The sequence below is a fragment of the Bubalus kerabau genome, chromosome 2 (genome assembly GCF_029407905.1).
Source record: "Bubalus kerabau isolate K-KA32 ecotype Philippines breed swamp buffalo chromosome 2, PCC_UOA_SB_1v2, whole genome shotgun sequence".
In the NCBI taxonomy this organism is placed as follows: Eukaryota; Metazoa; Chordata; class Mammalia; order Artiodactyla; family Bovidae; genus Bubalus; species Bubalus kerabau.
In genome coordinates, this window is record NC_073625.1 from 146,244,073 (window position 1) to 146,263,931 (window position 19,859).

General features: G+C 37.8%; 2 protein-coding genes across 2 annotated transcripts in view; both read left to right on the forward strand.

Moving 5' to 3' along the window:
* The window catches only part of WDR49 (WD repeat domain 49), a 185,578-nt gene extending 179,720 nt beyond the window's left edge, over window positions 1–5,858 (forward strand). The window contains exon 19 of the mRNA XM_055569164.1: window positions 5,727–5,858. The gene's annotated coding sequence lies outside the window, so the exon portion shown is untranslated. The remainder of the gene's footprint in view (window positions 1–5,726) is intronic.
* Window positions 1–19,859, forward strand: part of SERPINI2 (serpin family I member 2) — a 33,431-nt gene that overhangs the window by 508 nt on the left and 13,064 nt on the right. Inside the window, exons 2-4 of the mRNA XM_055569165.1 lie at window positions 5,727–5,957; window positions 7,383–7,577; window positions 7,659–7,851. Of these exons, the coding sequence (XP_055425140.1) occupies window positions 5,727–5,957; window positions 7,383–7,577; window positions 7,659–7,851 (619 nt within the window). The remainder of the gene's footprint in view (window positions 1–5,726; window positions 5,958–7,382; window positions 7,578–7,658; window positions 7,852–19,859) is intronic.

The following is a 19,859-nucleotide window of genomic DNA, read 5'->3' on the forward strand; positions in this document are numbered from 1 at the left end:
TGCTTTGGCCAGTTTTCATTGAGATCATGGTATGTGTGCATGTGTGTGTGTATAAGTGGATATGCTGCTGCTGCTAAGTCACTTCAGTTGTGTCCGACTCTGTGTGATCCCACAGACGGCAGCCCACCAGGCTCCCCCGTCCCTGGGATTCTCCAGGCAAGAACACTGGAGTGGGTTGCCATTTCCTTCTCCAATGCAGGAAGTGAAAAGTAAAAGTGAAGTCGCTCAGTCGTGTCCAACTCTTAGCGACCCCATGGACTGCAGCCCACCAGGCTCCTCCGTCCATGGGATTTTCCAGGCAAGAGTACTGGAGTGGGGTGCCATCGCCTTCTCCCATAAGTGGATATACACCCATATATATGTATACATATATTCTTCCACTAGCACTTACTGTGTTCTGATTTCTTTTTTCAGATCATGCAATTGTTTCAGAGTATATTTTTATTTTTTTATTATTTTTTTTTAATTTTATTTTATTTTTAAACTTTACATAATTGTATTAGTTTTGCCAAATATCAAAATGAATCCGCCACAGGTATACATGTGTTCCCCAAATGCTTCAGTGACCAACATCACCTAGAAATCTTTGTGTCTCATTATTTTGTAGGCTTTTAAAAGATAGTTTTTTAATTGAAATTTAACTTTTTCACTTAAATGAGACCAAGAAAAAGCATTTACTTATACAGTTTCAAAGCTTATTTAATAGCTTCTAAATATTTTTTTAAAAGAATCATTTACATGACTCATCAGAGACCCTTTTGTGTATGAGCAGTTGTTAATCTAGTCTCTCAGTGGCCTACATGAGACATTGTGTAGACACTTTAGTGCTGTTGATCCCATGTTAAGGTGTGGTTGTCCATCTCCCTAGCTATCCTGTGTTTCCAAGTTCTATAATGATTTGAATTTTAAACTTTTATATCACTGTCAGATGTCATATCCTAAATATTAGACGCAACATACAGATTTTTTATTTGGGTATTTAATCACTGTAACTGTAACTAATTTCAGTATGTCTGCCCTAGTGTAGAATAGTTGTTGTTTAGTTGCTAAGTTGTGTCTGACTCTTTTTGACCTCATGGACTGTAGCCCACCAGGTTCCTCTGTCCATAGAATTCTCCAGGCAGGAAGACTGGAGTGGGTTGCCATTTCCTTCTCCAGGGGATCTTTCCAACCGCATCTCCTGCATTGCATGCAGATTCTTTTCACTGAGCCACCAGGGAAGCCCAGCATAGAGTAGTTACATTTAGAAAACTGTTTTCCTAAGCAAACAATTTACAAGGTTCCATTTGCTTCATTTTAAAGGCAGTTTTATGTAGAAAAGAAACTGATGATAGTGAAGTTACTTGACAGAGTTGTCCTTTGTGGATAATGTAAAATGAAGTCACTGTATTCCGGATCTGGTCTTCATTGTCTGTGTTAATTTCAGTAAATCCCACGACACAGTCCCAGAAACATTTATATCACATGATATTGCTTTGAAAAGTAATAGAACATTCATGAAAATATGTAAAGTTGATTCCACGGTAAACTAGCAAAATTAGAGCCTTTGAAATTTAAATTACTTTAAATGAATTCATCTTATAGAGGAACATGGGAGTCTTAACAACTCTGGATTGTGAACATAATAGTAACAATGCTAAAACTATCAAATATATATAGTGTACCAGTCACTGTTTTACGTACTCAGTATACTTTATTTTATTTACTTTTCACAATTACTCTGTGAGCCAGACATAAACCTGCTATACAGATGAGGACACCAAGAAAGGTTGAGTAACTTGCCCAGAACTAATTCCAAAAATGATTCACTGAGGGTTATAGCTCACAAAAGCAACAATGAAAATTTTAATATTTTCTTTGAAAGAATATATACACATAATTAAACATTAACTTTGTAACATACATAACAAAATCTACCAAATTTGCTCTCTCTTGTTGTTGTTGTTGTAGTTGTTCAGTCACTCAGTTCATGTCTGACTCTTTGCAACCCCATGGACTGTAGCATGCCAGGCTTCCCTGTCGATCACCATCTCCTGGAGCTTGCTCAAACTCATGTCCATCGAGTTGGTGATGCCATCCAACCATCTCATCCTCTGTCATCCCCTTCTCCTCCTGCCTTCAATCTTTCCCAGCATCAGGGTCTTTTCTAATGAGTCGGCTCTTTGCATCAGTTGGACCTTCAGCTTCAGCATCAGTCCTTTCAATGAATATTCAGGGTTGATTTTCTTTAGAACTGACTGGTTGGATCTCCTTGCTGCTATCTCTTATACTTTGTTAAAGGAGAGAGGCGCAGATGGTGGATAAGTGCAAAAAGAAAAGAAAGACCAACCAAAAAGGGAGAAAATATAAATATGAAACTCTGGAAAATTTTTAGAAAGAAGTTAAGAAGGAGAGCAGTGAGAAAAAAGTGCAGGAAGATGAAAAGAAAGAGATGCAAAATGATTTCAGGGTAAAACAAAGGGTGCAACAGATCAGAAGGTAGTGCCTGGCAGGGCCATACTGGAACTCAGGGCAAAAAGAAAAATCAATAATTATGATCTTGCCTTTACTTTAAATTTTTATGTTTTGTTCATCGTGGCTTTCTTTGTGTTAATATTGATATTTAAAATACATTTCAGTAAAATATTGTTTATCCTGATCACTGAATGTGTTGCCATCTCCTTAAACTTTATGCCAAAATGAGGGTCTCATTGACCCATCTTGGTCCTGGCCCTGCCTTCAGTTCCCTCTGATTGTCAAATGGTGCTATCTGTTGAATCAGGCTATATTTGCCTTCCCTGCTACCAACCTTTTTCATAACCTGCTTACTCTGCAGATGGGCTTAAAGCTCCTGGCATCCTACCCACCCTGGGGCTCTCAGTGTCCTCACTTACTCTTCTTTCCCCATTGCTAAAACAATCTGTTCAAAATTTACCTTCTCCTGTTTACTGAACATCTGATAATACTCCATTTTGCTTTGCTTCTAATAAAGCTGCTTATTAATTGAAGACTAACTTAAAGGTGTTTCTTTATTCTAAGCAGTTTATGGAAAGAAAACTGCCATGAACTCCTGGCTTGGTTATGTGTCCAAATGACCCTGTGATGGGCCACCTTTCAAGCTATCTTATCTCTCTGGATTTTAGATTCTTCATTATAAAATGAGTTTGGATTAGATGATTTCTATGGGCTTCCCTGGTGGCTCAGATGGTAAAGAATCCACCTGCAATGCCGGAGACTTGGGTTTGATCCCTGGGTTGGGAAGATACCCTTGAGGAGGGCATGGCAACCCACTCCAGTATTCTTGCCTGGAGAATTTCCATGGACAGAGGAGCCTGGGGGTCTACCGGTCATTGGACCACAAAGAGTCAGACACGACTGAGCGACTAAGCACTGCACAGCACACACGGACCTTTTAGCTAAAACAATCTATAATCCTATGACTGTCTTTGTTTTCATCTTTGGATCTCTCACATTGTACACACAGTTGGCCTTAAGGCTTTCAATAGCAGGAGAAGTAAACATGTACCAAAATTTAGAACTTTTTTGGAGGTCTGATACAACCAAACCAGAGTCACATTCACCAAAAGTCACATTCACTCCATGACCTGTAGGTTTTCCATGGCTCTATTTTAGGAAATGAAATTAACTTACTGCTTATTAGGAGCCATGTATATATATTCTTTTTGATCTATGCTAAAAGAAGCTATTAATCTGTAAATTAAATTTATAAGGCAGATAACTTTATATTCTCCAAACTTGTGCTATTGGTTATATTTTTTCATTGACTTCTGAGTCCAGCAATTTATCAAAGAGCAGCTGACTGTCATACAGTCTTAGACCTAAAGTACATGACATAAATTTATTTGCTCTGACAAATGAGTTGGAACTATTTTTTTTCCTCCTCTCATTTTTTTCTCCAAATCCTTTAAAGATGTTCATAAATTATGAACTTCTGAAAATTGGTTTCAAAGTTTGCCATTTTATTCCTGACTTTAATTAATTCTTTTGGAGAAGCTCTCATGTCTTCACTCAGAAAGTCCTCTTGGTAACTTTTCAGCTATTGAGATAATATTTCAGCTTCCAATAGTAAGAAGTGATTGCATCTGAAATAATTGTATAAATAAGTAAAATAGATTAACATTCTTCATTACGTAAGGAATTCCAGGGTTGTAAAGAATCACTGATATTCTTCAGATCCAATTATATGGAAGAGAGTTTTTGTATCTAAAATTGTTTACGTCTGTGTCTATATCCCCATGAATGGAGAATCATGGAGTTTGAAATGTAATGCGATATACCTTCCGAGTCTGTTCTGTGGTTATGTAGGCTGAATTTGCACAAGAGAACCTTCCCAGATGGCTCAACAGGGTTTGACCCCTGGGTTGGGAAGATCCCCTGGAGTAGGAAATAGCAACCCACTCCAGTACTCTTGCCTGGAAAATTCCATGGACAGAGAAGCCTGGAGGGCTACAATCCGTGGGGTCACAAAAGAGTTGGACACAACTGAGCCAGAACAAAAGGACAAGTGGGGACTGAAATGTGGCCTTCACTCAGCTGGACAAAATATGAGGTAATGGGGATGCTGTGCCCCCACAACTACCCAGTGAGAGCACAACTTATTTGCACAAAGATGTCCTATGGGCTACTAGCTCTCTGATATTAATAAAATGTTTACACACACATGTACACATCTGATTTCCAATAGACACCTCATAGCAAGTTCCTCTCGGTCTTTTATTCTTTATTCAGTGGACATTTCCCAATGATGAGCCATTTGTGTTTTCTTCTGTAGAGATAAATTGCATGCAATCAAATTTTAAGTTGTGAAAGTGGTATTTTCAGTATTTAACTCAAAATAAACAAAGGCTCTGAAGAACTGTGGATTTGAAATGCAGTTCCCTGATTTAATGATTGAGTTCCAAAATGAAGCCAGAAGGAAATATAAAATATTGGTGCCCTCTGGTAATAAATTGGAAGCCACTGAGCAACGATCAGAGCTGAATTCTTTCATAGCACATACACTTTCCTGAAAACACTGTAGTCAGAATGACCCGACGATAAATAAGTATAGACCAACAGTGATTCTTAGCTGACTCTAACAGATGCATTTGGCTAGTGGTTATAGTTGGAATGGTTAAATATTTTTATTGTTCACATAGACAACCAAAGTATAGAGACTCATGAACCTGGAGAAATAGGCAATTCTGATCCTTAGCATCTCTAGAGATGATTACAAGGGTTACCTCATAAATTTCAAAACATGGACAGGCACAGTTCCTCATATGAGAGCAATTCTTTCTTAAACTGAAATAAAAGTAGTATTGAAAAGGATTGTTTATCACTGTCTTAGCCCTCATCAGCATTCATTAGTATACCTCCTTCACAAATATCTCATATTATGCATAGGATGAGATTCTAAAGATACCTTTCCAACAACTAAGAATGAGCTAAATTTGACTAAAAGAGGGAGTTTCCTTCAACCTTTTTGAATGCATATTCTCATTTTTGACGAATTTCAAATTTACATGGACAATTTTTTTCCTGTAGGAGAGCTAGTTTCTCTACAAAATGCATATTCCACAAGAGATAAATGCTTAAAATATTTATACTAACTTAGAAAATGTCGTTAGTTGTACCTTAGGGTGCTAAAAAATGGTGATATGAATCAGAGTGCTTAGAAGTAAAGCTGAGAAGCTGTTGTTTTTATGTTGTTCAGTATGTCAGTGTACATTATAATTATTTTTCAGGAGAAGAATTTTCTGAGCTGAAGTCATTTTTCTCTGCCATCTCAGAGAAAAAACAAGAATTTACATTTAATCTTGCCAATGCCCTCTACCTTCAAGAAGGATTCACTGTGAAAGAACAGTATCTCCATGGAAACAAGGAATTTTTTCAGAGTGCCATAAAACTGGTGGATTTTCAGAATGCAAAGGCTTGTGCAGAGACAATAAGTAACTGGGTAGAAAGGAAAACAGATGGTAAAGTTTCCCATTTCCATAAAGTCATTATTTGCCATTGTATTCATGGTTTTTAATATACTAAAGTAAAGAATGATTGAATATTTTCCTATTAAACTGTGGCTTAGAGGGATCAGTTCCTCTGTTTTGCTTCCCTGTTATTCAAATTAACACTGAATTGTAAAATAGAGAGACATTGTAAGCGGCTTTGAAAAGTATACAGATTTTTTCTTTTTTGGACAGGTAACCTGTTTAAGAATTCTTACAGGAAGAATTTTAATAGTAATCTTTTATTAAAGTGTGTTTTTTAAAGTATGACAGCAGGAATAATATCTTTGGCCAGATAAGACTTAAATCTATCCATCTCAGATGTTTTCTTTCCCACATAGACTGTAAATAATTAACTCATATTCATTGGATGTGTTAATGTTTCATAATAAACATTGATAGTTCTATCATAGAGTTGTAATCTAAACTTTTAAGTATAAGCTAGCAGAAATTCCAAAGGCACTACTTAGAGACATAGTAGAACACAAGTTTAAGCTCATACAGATCTGAGTTCAAATCCTGACAAGTTCTAAGCCATGCCCCATTTAAAATGAGGATACTATTATAATGTTTCAGGATTATTGAAAGATTAAAAAGAATGTGTGTGAAGAGACCAGTATATATCAGGACCTCAATTAATAGCAACTTGTTTCTTCGTTCATTCATTCTGCTATTTAAACCAAAAAAAATCTGTGATGTATAAGATGAGACTCTGTTGTACGTGGGGAGCCTCTGATGGAGAAGCAGAAGTTGAAAGTGTGAGATGGGTATTGTGAGCGCTGTTCACAGGCAAGCACTATTACTGGGATACACATTAAGAACGTCCGTAGACAGCTCCATGGCAGCTGATCATGCTGTGGACTCATAGCTTTGAAATACTCATTAGACATAAAAATCAGAGACTGATTTTTTAGAAGAGGAACATCACATTGGCAACTCCATTCTTATCCTTTCTCAATGGTCAATGGCTACAGATGCAACAGCAGAGAATTTGAGTGGACCACTAATTTATTAATTCTGATTGACTTGCTGAAGAACTTAGAAATAGTTTGAAAAATAACAACAGATATGAAGAGATACTTGATTTTGTTCTTTCTATCTGAAAAGCAATTTACACAAATGATTTCACCAAAGAGCAGCCATTGCTAGGTCTGTCTAAATTTGTCTAAGATAATTCCGTATCTCCTGTTTCCTAATGAAGTCCTGTTTGTACCCGTTTCTTTGTGAATATTTAATAAAGCTCCTCCTTAACTCCTCCAAAATTGCCACGTTTAAATGATAAAACACCCTATTTTTAATTGATTAGCAAGATAAATTTTTGTTTTAATTTAATTTAAAGCAGTTCTTTGAATTACTGTTGCATGTTTCTTTTTGCCTCTTCCTCTATACCCTCCCCAGGAAAAATTAAAGACATGTTTTCAGGGGAAGAATTTGGTCCTCTGACTCGGCTGGTTCTGGTGAATGCTATTTATTTCAAAGGGGATTGGAAACAGAAATTCAACAAAGAGGACACGCAACTGATGAATTTCACTCTGAAAGATGGCACAGCAGTCAAAATTCCAATGATGAAGGCTCTTCTGAGAACGAAATATGGTAATATGGAAAAAAACCACACTCTAAAGGACAACTTTGGGAATTGCTAAGTATATTAATATTTTATTTTCTCTGTTTCAGGTTATTTTTCTGAATCCTCCATAAACTACCAGGTTTTGGAATTACCTTATAAAGGTGATGAGTTTAGTTTAATTATCATACTTCCTGCAGAACACATGAACATAGAAGAAATGGAAAAGCTAATTACTGCTCCTCAAATCCTGCAATGGTTCTCTGAGATGCAAGAACAGGAAGTGGAAATAAGCCTTCCTAGGTTGGTAATGTCATTTTATCACTCTGGTTCTTATGTTTTCACTTACAGGCGGATTTCAATAGCTGGCTGAAAAATAACTAATGCTTAAAAAGCCTATTGACAAAAATAAAAAGAAAAGCCTGTTCTGAATTGTTACTCTACTTTATGGATACAAAGTGGGTCTGAACATTGCCAGCATTGTTTTGCCATGAGGAGGATAGAATTTAAGTACTCAATATTCTCTGAAAGGAATGAACAAATATAAGTCTTCAAAACAGAATGCTGGGATTAAAAAGAATTATTACTCTTTTTATTATACAAACTTATTTTTCTCTAACTTTTTTTTTCTGGTTGAAATTTAAAATATTTTATCTTCTCTTGTGTTTAAGGAAAATAAAATTCCCAAGACACTTGTGATATTATACACTTAAAAAATATGTTGTTACCTTTGATAGAGGGTGCTCTCTGTTCAGTTCAGTTCAGTTCAGTTGCTCAGTTGTGTCTGACTCTTTGCAACCCCATGGACTGCAGCACACCAGGCTTCCTTGTCCATCACCAACCCCCAGAGCTTACTCAAACTCATGTCCATTGAGTCAGTGATGCCACCCAACCATCTCATCCTCTGTCGTCCCCTTCTCCTCTTGCCTTCAATCTTTCTCTGCATCAGGGTCTTTTCCAGTGAGTCAGTTATTCGCATCAAGTGGCCAAAGTATTGGAGTTTCAGCTTCAACATCAGTCCTTCCAGTTAATATTCAGGGTTGACCTCCTTTAGGATTGACTGGTTGGATCTCCTTGCAGTCCAAGGGACTCTCAACTGTGGTCTTCTCCAACACCACAGTTCAAAAGCATCAATTCTTCAGTGCTCAGCTTTCTTTATAGTCCAGCTCTCACTATAGTAGTCCATACATGACTGCTGGAAAAATCATAGCTTTGACTAGATGGACCTTTGGTGGAAAAGTAATTGGTCATAACTTTTCTTCCAAGGATCAAGCTTTTTTAAATTTCATGGCTGCAATCACCACCTGCAGTGATTTTAGAGCCCAAAAAATAAAGTCAGCCACTGTTTCCATTGTTCCCCCATCTATTTCCCATGAAGTGATGGGACCAGATGTCATGATCTTAGTTTTCTGAATGCTGAGTTTTAAGCCAACTTTTTTACTCTCCTCTTTCACTTTCATCAAGAGGCTCTTTTGTTCTTCTTCACTTTCTGCCATAAGGGTGGTGTCATCTGCATATCTGAGGTTATTGATATTTCTCCCACCAATCTTGATTCCAGCTTGTGCTTCATCCAGCTCAGCGTTTCTCATGATGTACTCTGCATATAACTTAATTAAGCAGAGTGACAATATACAGCCTTGACGTACTCCTTTCCCGATTTGGAACCACTCTGCTTTTCCACATCCAGTTCTGACTGTTACTTCTTGACTGGCATACAGATTTCTCAGGAGGCAGGTCAGGTGGTCTGGTATTCCCATCTCTTGAAGAATTTTCCACAGTTTATTGTGATCCACACAGTCAAAGGCTTTGGTATAGTCAATAAAGCAGAAGTAGATGTTTTTCTGGAACTCTCTTGCTTTTTCAATGATCCAGCGGATGTTGGCAATTTGATCTGTGGTTCCTCTGCCTTTTCTAAATCCAGCTTGAACACCTGGAAGTTCATGGTTCATGTACTGTTGAAGCCTGGCTTGGAGAATTTTGAGCATTACTTTATTAGCGTGTGAGATGAGTGCAATTGTGCGGTAGTTTGAGCATTCTTTGGCATTGCCTTTCTTTGGGATTGGAATGAAAACTGACCTTTTCCAGTCCTGTGGCCACTGCTGAGTTTTCCAAATTTGCTAGCATATTGAGTGCAGCACTATCACAACATCATTTTTTAGGATTTGAAATAGCTCAACTGGAATTCCATCACCTCCTCTAGCTTTGTTTGTAGTGATGCTTCTTAAGGCTCACTTGACTTCGTACTCCAGGATGTCTGACTCTAGGTGAGTGTACTCCAGGATGTCTGGCTCTAGGCTCAGATAACTACACCATCATGGTTATCTGGGTCATGAAAATCTTTTTTGTATAGTTCTCCTGTTTATTGCTGTGACCTCTTTTTAATATCTTCTGCTTCTGTAGGTCCGTCCATATTATTTGTCCTTTATTCTGTCATACTTCTTTCCCGATTTGGAACCACTCTGTTTTTCCACGTCCAGTTCTAACTGTTCCCTTGGTATCTCTAATTTTCTTGAAGAGATCTCTAGTCTTTCCCATTCTATTATTTTCCTCTATTTCTTTTCATTGATCACTGAAGAAGGCTTTCTTATCTCTCCTTGCTATTCTTTGGAACTCTGCATTCAAATGGGTATATCTTTTCTTTTCTCCCTTGCCTTTAGCTTCTCTTCTTTTCTCAGCTATTTGTAAGGCCTCCTCAGACAACCATTTTGCCTTTTTGCTTTCATTTTCTTGGGGATGGTCTTGATCACCACCTCCTGTACAGTGTCATGAATCTCCATCCATAGTTCTTCAGGCACTCTGTCTATCGATCTAATGCTTTGAATCTGTCACTTCCACTGTATAATCATAAGGGATTTGATTTAGGTCATACCTGAATGGCCTAATGGTTTTCCTTTCTTTTTTAAATTTAAGTCTGAATTTGGCAATAAGGAATTCATGATGTGAGCCACAGTTAGCTCCTGGTCTTGATTTTGCTGACTATATAGAGCTGTATAGACTGTAAAGAAGGTGTATAGACTCTATACACCGTTTAGACTGTATAGAGGGTATATATATATACACATATATGTATAGACTGTATAGAGAGTGCTCTGCTGCTGCTGCTGCTGCGTCACTTCAGTCGTGTCCGACTCTGTGCAACCCCAGAGACGGCAGCCCACCAGGCTCCCCCGTCCCTGGGATTCTCCAGGCAAGAACACTGGAGTGGGTTGCCATTTCCTTCTCCAATGCATGAAACTGCGACCCCCTGGACTGCAGCCTACCAGGTTCCTCCATCCATGGGATTTTCAAGGCAAGAGTACTGGAGTGGGGTGCCATTGCCTTCTCCAACAGTCATTAAATTATAAGTAGGATCCTAGGATAATATTTATTATTGGGGTATATATATATATATTTAAAACTTCTCATTTTTATGCAATTTTAAAGGTTACTTTCCATTTATAGTTATTACAAAATATTGGGTTCATTTTGGATAGTTATTACAAAATGGAAATCACAAACACATATCTCAAGAAGCCATCATTATAAACACTAACTTCTTGATATCATGCTTCTGGGAGACACGAGAAACTTCAGAGCAAAAGATGTGTCTAAATAACTCTCAACCTGATTTTTAAAAGGAGAGATGTCTAATAGATTATTTTCCATCCTGTCATTCCTATATTTTTCTTCAAACTTATCAGGGCCTTCATGTGCCCTGATATGCAGTGCCCCATTTGCCTGGCTCTCTGTCTCTCCACCTGCTTGACTTTTCTTTCTGTTTGTGCTTAGCTAGGATCTAGTTAGTTGTTTGAATCGTACTGTCACCAAACATTTGCCATATTTTTGTCACCCCTCTTTGCTCCTTTGTAATTTTCTCTTCATCCTGAATCCTCAATCTACTCAAAAAGTCTCTTGGGTTCCTTAACACTGATTTTGTTAAGGAAAAGCCCCAAAGCAGTCACTGGCCTCCCTTAGGCTGCAGCTTAACAATCCATCTTCAGAGAATGTTCTTTTCTAACACTTTACCAAGACTTGACTTCTGCTCTCCAGGTACTGCTTCATGTTGATTATCTTACTCTCAATGTATGTCTCAACTCCCTGTTTCTTAAAGAAAACATACTATTATGTATTCTCACCTCTCTACACTTCATCTCAAAAATTGTATGAATCTTTGCTAAACTTCTCTTCCTCTATCTTCATTGATACTCAGGAGAAAGAAGTATCCTATGCTTTCTTCACCTTAACTCTGGGCTCTTGATCCACATATTTTTAATCATCCCTTTTTATTAAAAACCTTTCTTTCTTTAACCCCTCTGGCATTACTTTTATTTATTTTTCTCTCTTTCTGTGAAATTTTCCTGCTCCCTGACTTACACATTTTTTCTTTCTGTCCCAGGATAATGTTTATCAGATTTCATTTTCAGAAATTTCCTATTCCTACTCTCTTTTTATTTTTGTTCCTTATATTTCATGTCTCTAATATCCAACTCTTAAGTTCCAATCTCTATTCTAATTCTCTACTGTCTATAAATCTCTATCTGGATGCTATTTGGTCTTTCAGAGTATTTTTTTAAGCTCCTACTATGTGCCAAACATTGGGTATATAATGGTGTATGTGACAGATAATTTGCTTATTAATCAGAGAAATAATAATTTTTGAAATTGTTTATTTTCAAATTTACATCTCTCTCTCTCTTCCCTTTGGGAAGATTAGTAGAAAAGGACATACATAGAAAGCCCTGAGTTTGAGGAGTGTCTATACTATTTACTAGCAGTGGGGTCTTAAGAGAGTCACTGATGTCTTGAGTTGTGGTTTTATTAGCACAGAATGAGATAATGGCATCTATAACCAAGATGGCTCCAGCTTCTTCAGTCTAGATATCAAATGTCTAAGTAGGAATGCGATAAGTTCCAAGATCAATTGACAATAGAAAATATAGACTTTCACCAGAATTTCTTTCTCTACCACATTAGGAATCCCCACAGCAATGGTTCATAGTCCACAAATCCATTTAGACCACTGCAGTCTGGACAGCCGTTTTCAAACTTCAAGACCTGTTATTAGCCTCTCCAAACTGTAGCCACGTTTCTCATACAACTTCTCCCATAGTGTGGACACAGACTTTGCTTTTAATTTCTCCAAGAACAACTGCTATGAGCTGAATTATGTGCGTCTCAAATTTGTATGTTGAAATGCTAACTCCCACTACAACAGAATGTTTTCTTATTTGGAGATAGAATCTTTGTAGAAGTAATCAAGTTAAAGTGAAGTCAATAGGGTGGACTCTAATCCCATGTGACTCCTTTATAAAAAGGAGAAATTTAGACTCAAAGATACACAAACAGGGAAGGTGTTATGAAGAGACACAGGGTTAAGATGGCTATCTACAAGTCAAGGGGAGAAGCTGGAATAGATGTTTTCCTCACAACTCTCATAGGAAACCAATCCTGCAGATGCCTTAATTTTGAACTTCCAAACTACAGAACTGCGAGACAATATGTTTCTGTTATTTAAGCCACATAGTTTGTGGCACTGTGTTAGGGTAGCCTTTGACAAGTCCATACAAGCAAGATCAACTTCAATGTTTAACTAAAGTCTACTGAAATCTAATATGGGGCTTCCCTGGTGGCTCAGACGGTAAAGAATCTGCCTGCAGTGCAGGAGACCAGGGTTCAGTCCCTGGGTGGGGAAGATCCCCTGGAGAAGGGTGTGGCTACCCAATGTAGTACTCTTGCCTAGAGAATTCCATGGACAGAGGAGCCTGGCAGGCTACAGTCCATAGGGTTGCAAAGAGTCGGACATGACTAACACTACTAAAATATAATAATAAAAAAGGCTTATGAGGTGAAAAGTAGTTTAAAACCTGTTTCCAGGGATGAATATTCCTAGAAGAAGAAGAAGAGAAGTCACTCAGTCGTGTCTGACTCTTTGCGACCCCATGGACTGTAGGATCCTGGGTCCATGGAATTTTCCAGGCATGAATACTGGAGTGGGTTTCCATTTCCTTCTCCAGGGGGTCTTCCTGACCCAGGGATCGAACCCAGGTCTCCCGCATTGTAGGCAGACACTTTACCGTCCAAGCTACCAGGGAAGCTGAATATTCCTAGAGTGTAGGCCATTTCTTTGTACTTGGAGTCTTCTGTCTGTTACTGTCCTTAGCCTACCATTATCATGATGTCAGGGCCCACTAATCCAAAAGGGGTATCTTTCCCATCTCTATCAGCATTCAGAATCCTCCAACTTTTCCTAGCATAAAAAGAAGGTAAGCCAGATTTTCTTCCATCCCCTCTTAGGCTAGATTCCTAGTTACGATTAGAATCTATAGCAGTAGAGTTCAACCCTCATTTCAAATTCCAGACACCAAAGATTTTTTTAAAAATGTGGTGGTAGCTTCCATTACACTATCTCATTACATACTTCTACTCACAGCACAAAGCCTAACAAGTAGAAAATGCTAAATAAGTGACTTATTTTCTTTGGACGATATCTGCTCAGCCAGCAGCAAATGGGAAAGAATTCCTCTGACTTTTTAACCTCCATCCCTCCTATTTCCTTGGTCAGGCCCTTCTCCATGGTGTCTAACCAGTATTTTCTCATTCATCCTTCAAGGTTCCCTTAAATAAATTGCATGTAGGTTTCTCAACATATTCAGTTAGAATCAACCATTCCTTATTTTTATTTCCATAACACTTTATGCAGATTTACACTATAGCCTGCATTACGTTGCGTTTTCATTTCTTCATCACATTCTTGTCTGTCTTATTAAAACGTGGGTTCTGTGACAGCAGCAGGCCATAAGGTCAGTGGACTTATGGTCCAGTCCATAGGACAGTGGCTTGTGACATTTTGGCTTCCATAGTCCCTAGCACATTTCATGGTGCATATTAATAGTATGGTCTTCCCAGGTACAGCTAGTGGTAAAGAACCCACCTTCCAATGCAGGAGACATAAGAAGTGGGAAGATCCCCTGTCAGAGGGATGGCAACTCACTCCAGTATTCTTGCCTGGAGAGTCCCATGGACAGAGGAGCCTGGCGGGCTACAGTCCATGGGATCACAAAGAGTCAGACACAACTGAAGCGAATTAGCACATGCACACACATTAATAGTATATTCTGGATTAATATTATTGGGTTAAATTACATAAATGTAGTCAAAGAGGTTCTATGTTATTTCCATTTATCTAATTTTAAGTATCTCAGAAATCAGAATTCAATTTCTTAGTCACTCTCGGATTCATTCCTTGTGAGGATGTCAGAGAGGCCATCCTCCTTCCCATCCATGCAGCATAACGAATGATAGGATATCAGTTATTTCTTGGGAAACTTCTCTCTAGAGAAATAAAAATGAGATATTTAAAATTCACAAGACTGAAAATTCTGTTATCAATTATTCAGTCACATTAATACAACATTACATTTAAAATGTATTCCATTTTCTCTGAAAGGATGAGTCTTCTGATTTCTTAAAGGAATGATTTGCTTATGTGTTAAGTTCATGAATAATTTTAGTCTATCAGGATGCATGTATTGAATTAAGGTTCCTGAGTGCTCAGATCATGGATTGAAAGCTCTGAAATACATTTCTCTCAAAATGCTTTCTCTCAATAAAAAGAAAATTACCCATTCAAATCTGTGGTCAGTGCAGAAGAGGAAAAGTTGTACAGGCTCAATAAAAACTTTTGGGTGAACTTACAATTTTATATTTTATTACTCAATGCTGTGATCCTTTTATATTTGAATGAGTGAATTATAGTTTCAAACTGATAGCTAAAGATTTTGACGAAATAGATTAGGGAATTTATTAGTTTTCCAGAGCTGTTGTAACAAAGTACCGCAAACTAGGTGACTTAACATAAGTTTATTTTCTCAAAGTTCTGGAAGCTGGAAGTCCAAAATCAAGAGGTCAGTAGGACCATGCTCTCTTGGAGACTCTGTGGAATTTTTCCTAGCCTCTGTCTAGCTTCCGGTTGTGGTTTATCATCCTTGGTGTTCCTCTTCTTATAGAGCCATCATGCCAGTCTTTCCCTCTGGCCATCTTTCTCTAAGTGGCATCTTCATTTCTTGTAAGTCATATTGGATAAAGAACTGGCTCTACTCCAGTGTGATCCTCTGATCTGAAACACATAGACTGCCAGATGTTTCTCCTGCAAAGATAGGTTTATTTGGGATCAACAGAGAATTTCAATTTGGAATCTGTAACTATGGCAAGCCACATGCAAGTCCTCCAAAGGCAAGGGAAGGAGAATGATTATATATAGGAGAAGAAAGTTGGGAGGGCTGTAGTAGACAAGGAATCCATGATTTTTCATAGGCTGAGTCCTTCCCAGTAAGGAAGAGGAGTCTTTCTTCTTTTAGTTGGGCTCTGCTATTATCTTCACAAAGCATGTAGGCTCCCTCTTCTCATCTCCCAACTTTATTTAATTGCTATTTTGGTCTGTTAAATTTTTCACATCCTCAACTTAACTAATTATATCTGCAATGACTCTGTTTCCAAATAAGGTCACATTGTAAGCTGTTGGCAGTTAGAGCTTTGACACATGAATTTGGGGTTGAGGGGATGCACTTCAACACTTAACATCTACTGTGCAAAATTTTGTCACCATAAAAATAAATAAACAAACGCATCTTTGATGGCAAAATTCAGTAAATGTCAAGAAAAGAAAAATTAATCATAAGAATGCTTGTATATAAGCAACAGTAGGCAAGAGTGTGTGAGTGATTATAGTTATTGTTAGAAATAGTATAGAAACAGTTCTTCCTCTCTTTGATGTATGACTCATTTAGATTTGAGGCCAATAGGACAGAGCATAGTCTAAAAACACTAGGGTGGTTTCTATGTTTACTATTGTTAACATACTGGATACCTAATTTTGGACATTATTCTGCAGTTGGATACCAACAATCACATTACCTTTTTCTAAATTTAATATGAAATTTTATAAACATCTTAATAGTTAGATTTCCTAGGTTGATGAGTCTAACACACCCTTATTATGTATCAGATTCTTCACTGCATAAGAAAAGGTTTGAGATTGTGTTTTTATGATTGTGTATATGTGCAAAGTTAATCATTTAATACATGTAAATAAGATAAACAAGAAACTTTCATCTACATCCATTTTAACTTTGTAAAGCATTTAATATTTACATTTTAATACTAAATGCTACAGTTCTGTAGTCTGACTTGGTTATAAATTGTATTCCACAGATAAGGAAACTGTCACTCAAAAAGTAAATTGATTGACATTCAGTTAAGTTCTGGGAGACAGGTTAGCTCTCATTTCCATTGGTTCATAGCCTTATGATACTATTATTAGTTTACTACTATTAGAAAATGTATTTCCTGTTCAAAAGCAGAGATTGATTGGGACCCCACTATGAACGATGAACTGAGAAACACGCAAAATGATAGGCAGGATTTCTATTGAGAAGATAGTTGCCACTTAGGTGGGGTGGTACAAGATTTGCACAAGTTTACTAATAATTAAATACTGAAAGAATGGTATAAGTTAGAACTTCAAGGTTCATGGAAAAAGAGAGGAGAGAAGAGAGAGGACGCACCAGGGACTGGAACTGTATAAACAAAGGCTTCAGTAAAAGGAAGGATTTGAACTAGGCTTGTTGTAAACTTGTTGAGGTCAGAAGCTATGCATATTTCCTTTCTTTGATACCATAGCAGTGCATGCATCTGAAAGATAGTAGCTGCTCAATTTGTTGCTTTAGTTTGAATAGTCGTGATGTTTGGGATGTGTTAGAGAGGGAAAGACTGAAGCCCAAAAGATGTTAAGAAATCACTGCAACAATTCAGGCACTCAGTAGTGAGCACTTAAGAGAGCGGCTTCACTGGGAATGTAAATGGCAGGTGATGCAGAAAGACATTTATTGAAGTGTATGACTAAGTACATATGGGCTAAGAAGGAATAGATTATTCTGAGGTTTTAAGTTTGATTATAGGAAAATGAGAAGATATGGACTTATTTTCTTCTTTCGTAGCAGTCCTTAATCTGGGCACCATGGATTTCTAGGATTGCAGAGTAGAATTCAGAGTCCCTGAGGCTGTTGAAATTATTAGCAAGTTTATGAGTTATTAGGGAGAGTCTAAGTTTTTGGCAGTCTGAGTCTTTGAACTTATTAAATACTATGCTTTTATTCAAAAGTATAGTGATAACTGGGATACCCTGGTGGCTCAGACTGTAAAGAATCTGCCTGTAATGACGGTCCTTGGGGTTAGAAAGAGTCAGACACGACTGAGGAACTAACACTGTCACTTCACGTTCACTTTCATAGTGATGACTAAGCAAGAGCTGCAATTCTTCAAAGAAGTATCCCTCTTTAAAGATATTGACTGATGTGACATCTCACAGTATCTTTTATCAACTGTTGAATCAAGATTATGGAGAATAGAACATAATATTGTAGACCAAGAGCTTTGTCATCTCCATACTGAAAAACTTTGTCTTGCCTAAGATTTTTCTCTTACTGTTAGATGAGAGACTGACCATACCTGCCTCTTAGGGTTGAAAACCTTTGTCTTGCCTAAGATTTTTCTCTTACTGTTAAATGAGAGACTGACAATACCTGCCTCTTAGGGTTGTTCTCATTATGAGAACATGTTTGTTGCATTTTTAGTACTCAGTATATCATATTGTTGGTATTGTTTATTATTATTATTCTCATTCAGCTTTAAAATTTCTTGACAATCCATTATAGTGGATTGCTTTCCCTGTTTGCCATATCTCACTTAATCACCACCATAAATTTGATAGAAATCTATTTTTAATATTTAGGTTACAGTTGAGATAGAGACAGGTAAATGCCTTGCCAGAGGTCACACAGCTAGCAAATGGCAGAGTCAAAATTGCAGGAGTCAGGAAATGCTTGTGTAAAGTGGGGCAAACATGAAGGAGGGCACAGAACAGAGCAAATGGCCAGTGACATGATGAGCAGCTAGGTAAGCTATGCGACGCAGCAGTGCCTCAGAGACTCAGAAAGAGATCACACATTCCATAGGACACCATGTTCTTGCTGGGCTAGTAATCCATCCCAGGTTGGCCAGCTTCAGATCTCTGAGTGCATGAATGTGAACTGTGTGTGGGTGAGAGAACATGACCTCAGGGAAAATTAGTTTGGGTGTGAGAGTAGATAAGTTATGACCAGCTGCAGTGGTGCTTACAAAGGTTCATTTACTTTAATCTATCAGACACTGATACAAAGCAGAATCCAAGTTTACATTGAACATTGTCCAGATAGGTTTCCTATGTGACAGAAAGCATTTTTAATTCAGCTCTCAAGGCTGATAGAATATTTTATACACACACACACACACACACACATGAAAGTGACATAATAGTCCAAGCTGAACACTGTCAAGGACTGTGTTATTTTTTATCCTTGTGGGCAGCCCTAAGACTTGGTTTGGTTGTTTCTAAGCCTGAACCTTTCAGTGACGGCTCAAGGCCACTGTATCAAAACTGGGATTCCAAACAATTAAGGATAGGGACCTTGAAGGAAAACAGCCAAAGACATTTTGTCATTAAACAAGAGTCCTGTGTATAAAGGAGGAGAGACAATAGAAATCCACAGTTGGGCCTGCAGACCAGGAGTGAATCCTTCTTCAAACAGAAATTCTAAATTGTTATCCTTTGTTTTCTGCAGCTTGAACTTGTAGGAGACCACTTTAAGCACAATGGTTGCCTATGGCAGTAAATTGCTGCCTTCTAAGAAGGTGTATAATATTTACATACGCTAAAACATTCATTTCATGATTGCTTACTTGGTCATTGTCTGTTGAGTCTTTTTTGCTGCTCATTCTTTAAGCTTTAGCTGTATTCTTTTGACAATTTTAGAGGAGGGTCAGGGAAAAGAAAGAAAATGAACCACATCTAGAATAAATATTAAGACTCACAAAATTTGGAGGAGGTACATAATTAACACTATACATATATGTATTGGGGCTTCCCAGGTGGCACTTGTGGTATAGAACCTGACTGCCAACGCAGGAGACATAAGAGATGCGGGTTTGATCCCTTGGTTGGGAAGATCCCCTGGAGAAGGGCGTGGCAATCTGCTCCAATATTCTTGTCTGGAGAATCCCCTGGACAGAGGAGCCTGGTGGGTTACTACTGTCCATAGGGTCACACAGAGTCAGACACAACTGAAGCAACAGCACAGCACAGCATATATATGAATTGATTGAGATTATGATTTTGAATTATATTTTGATTAGAAGGCAGTGGAGGTTAGCACATTAGCTTTAATTCCTGTCTATCTTGTCCTTGGAAATCAACTTCCTCAAAACCTACACTTTCTTATATGTTAATGGGAATAATA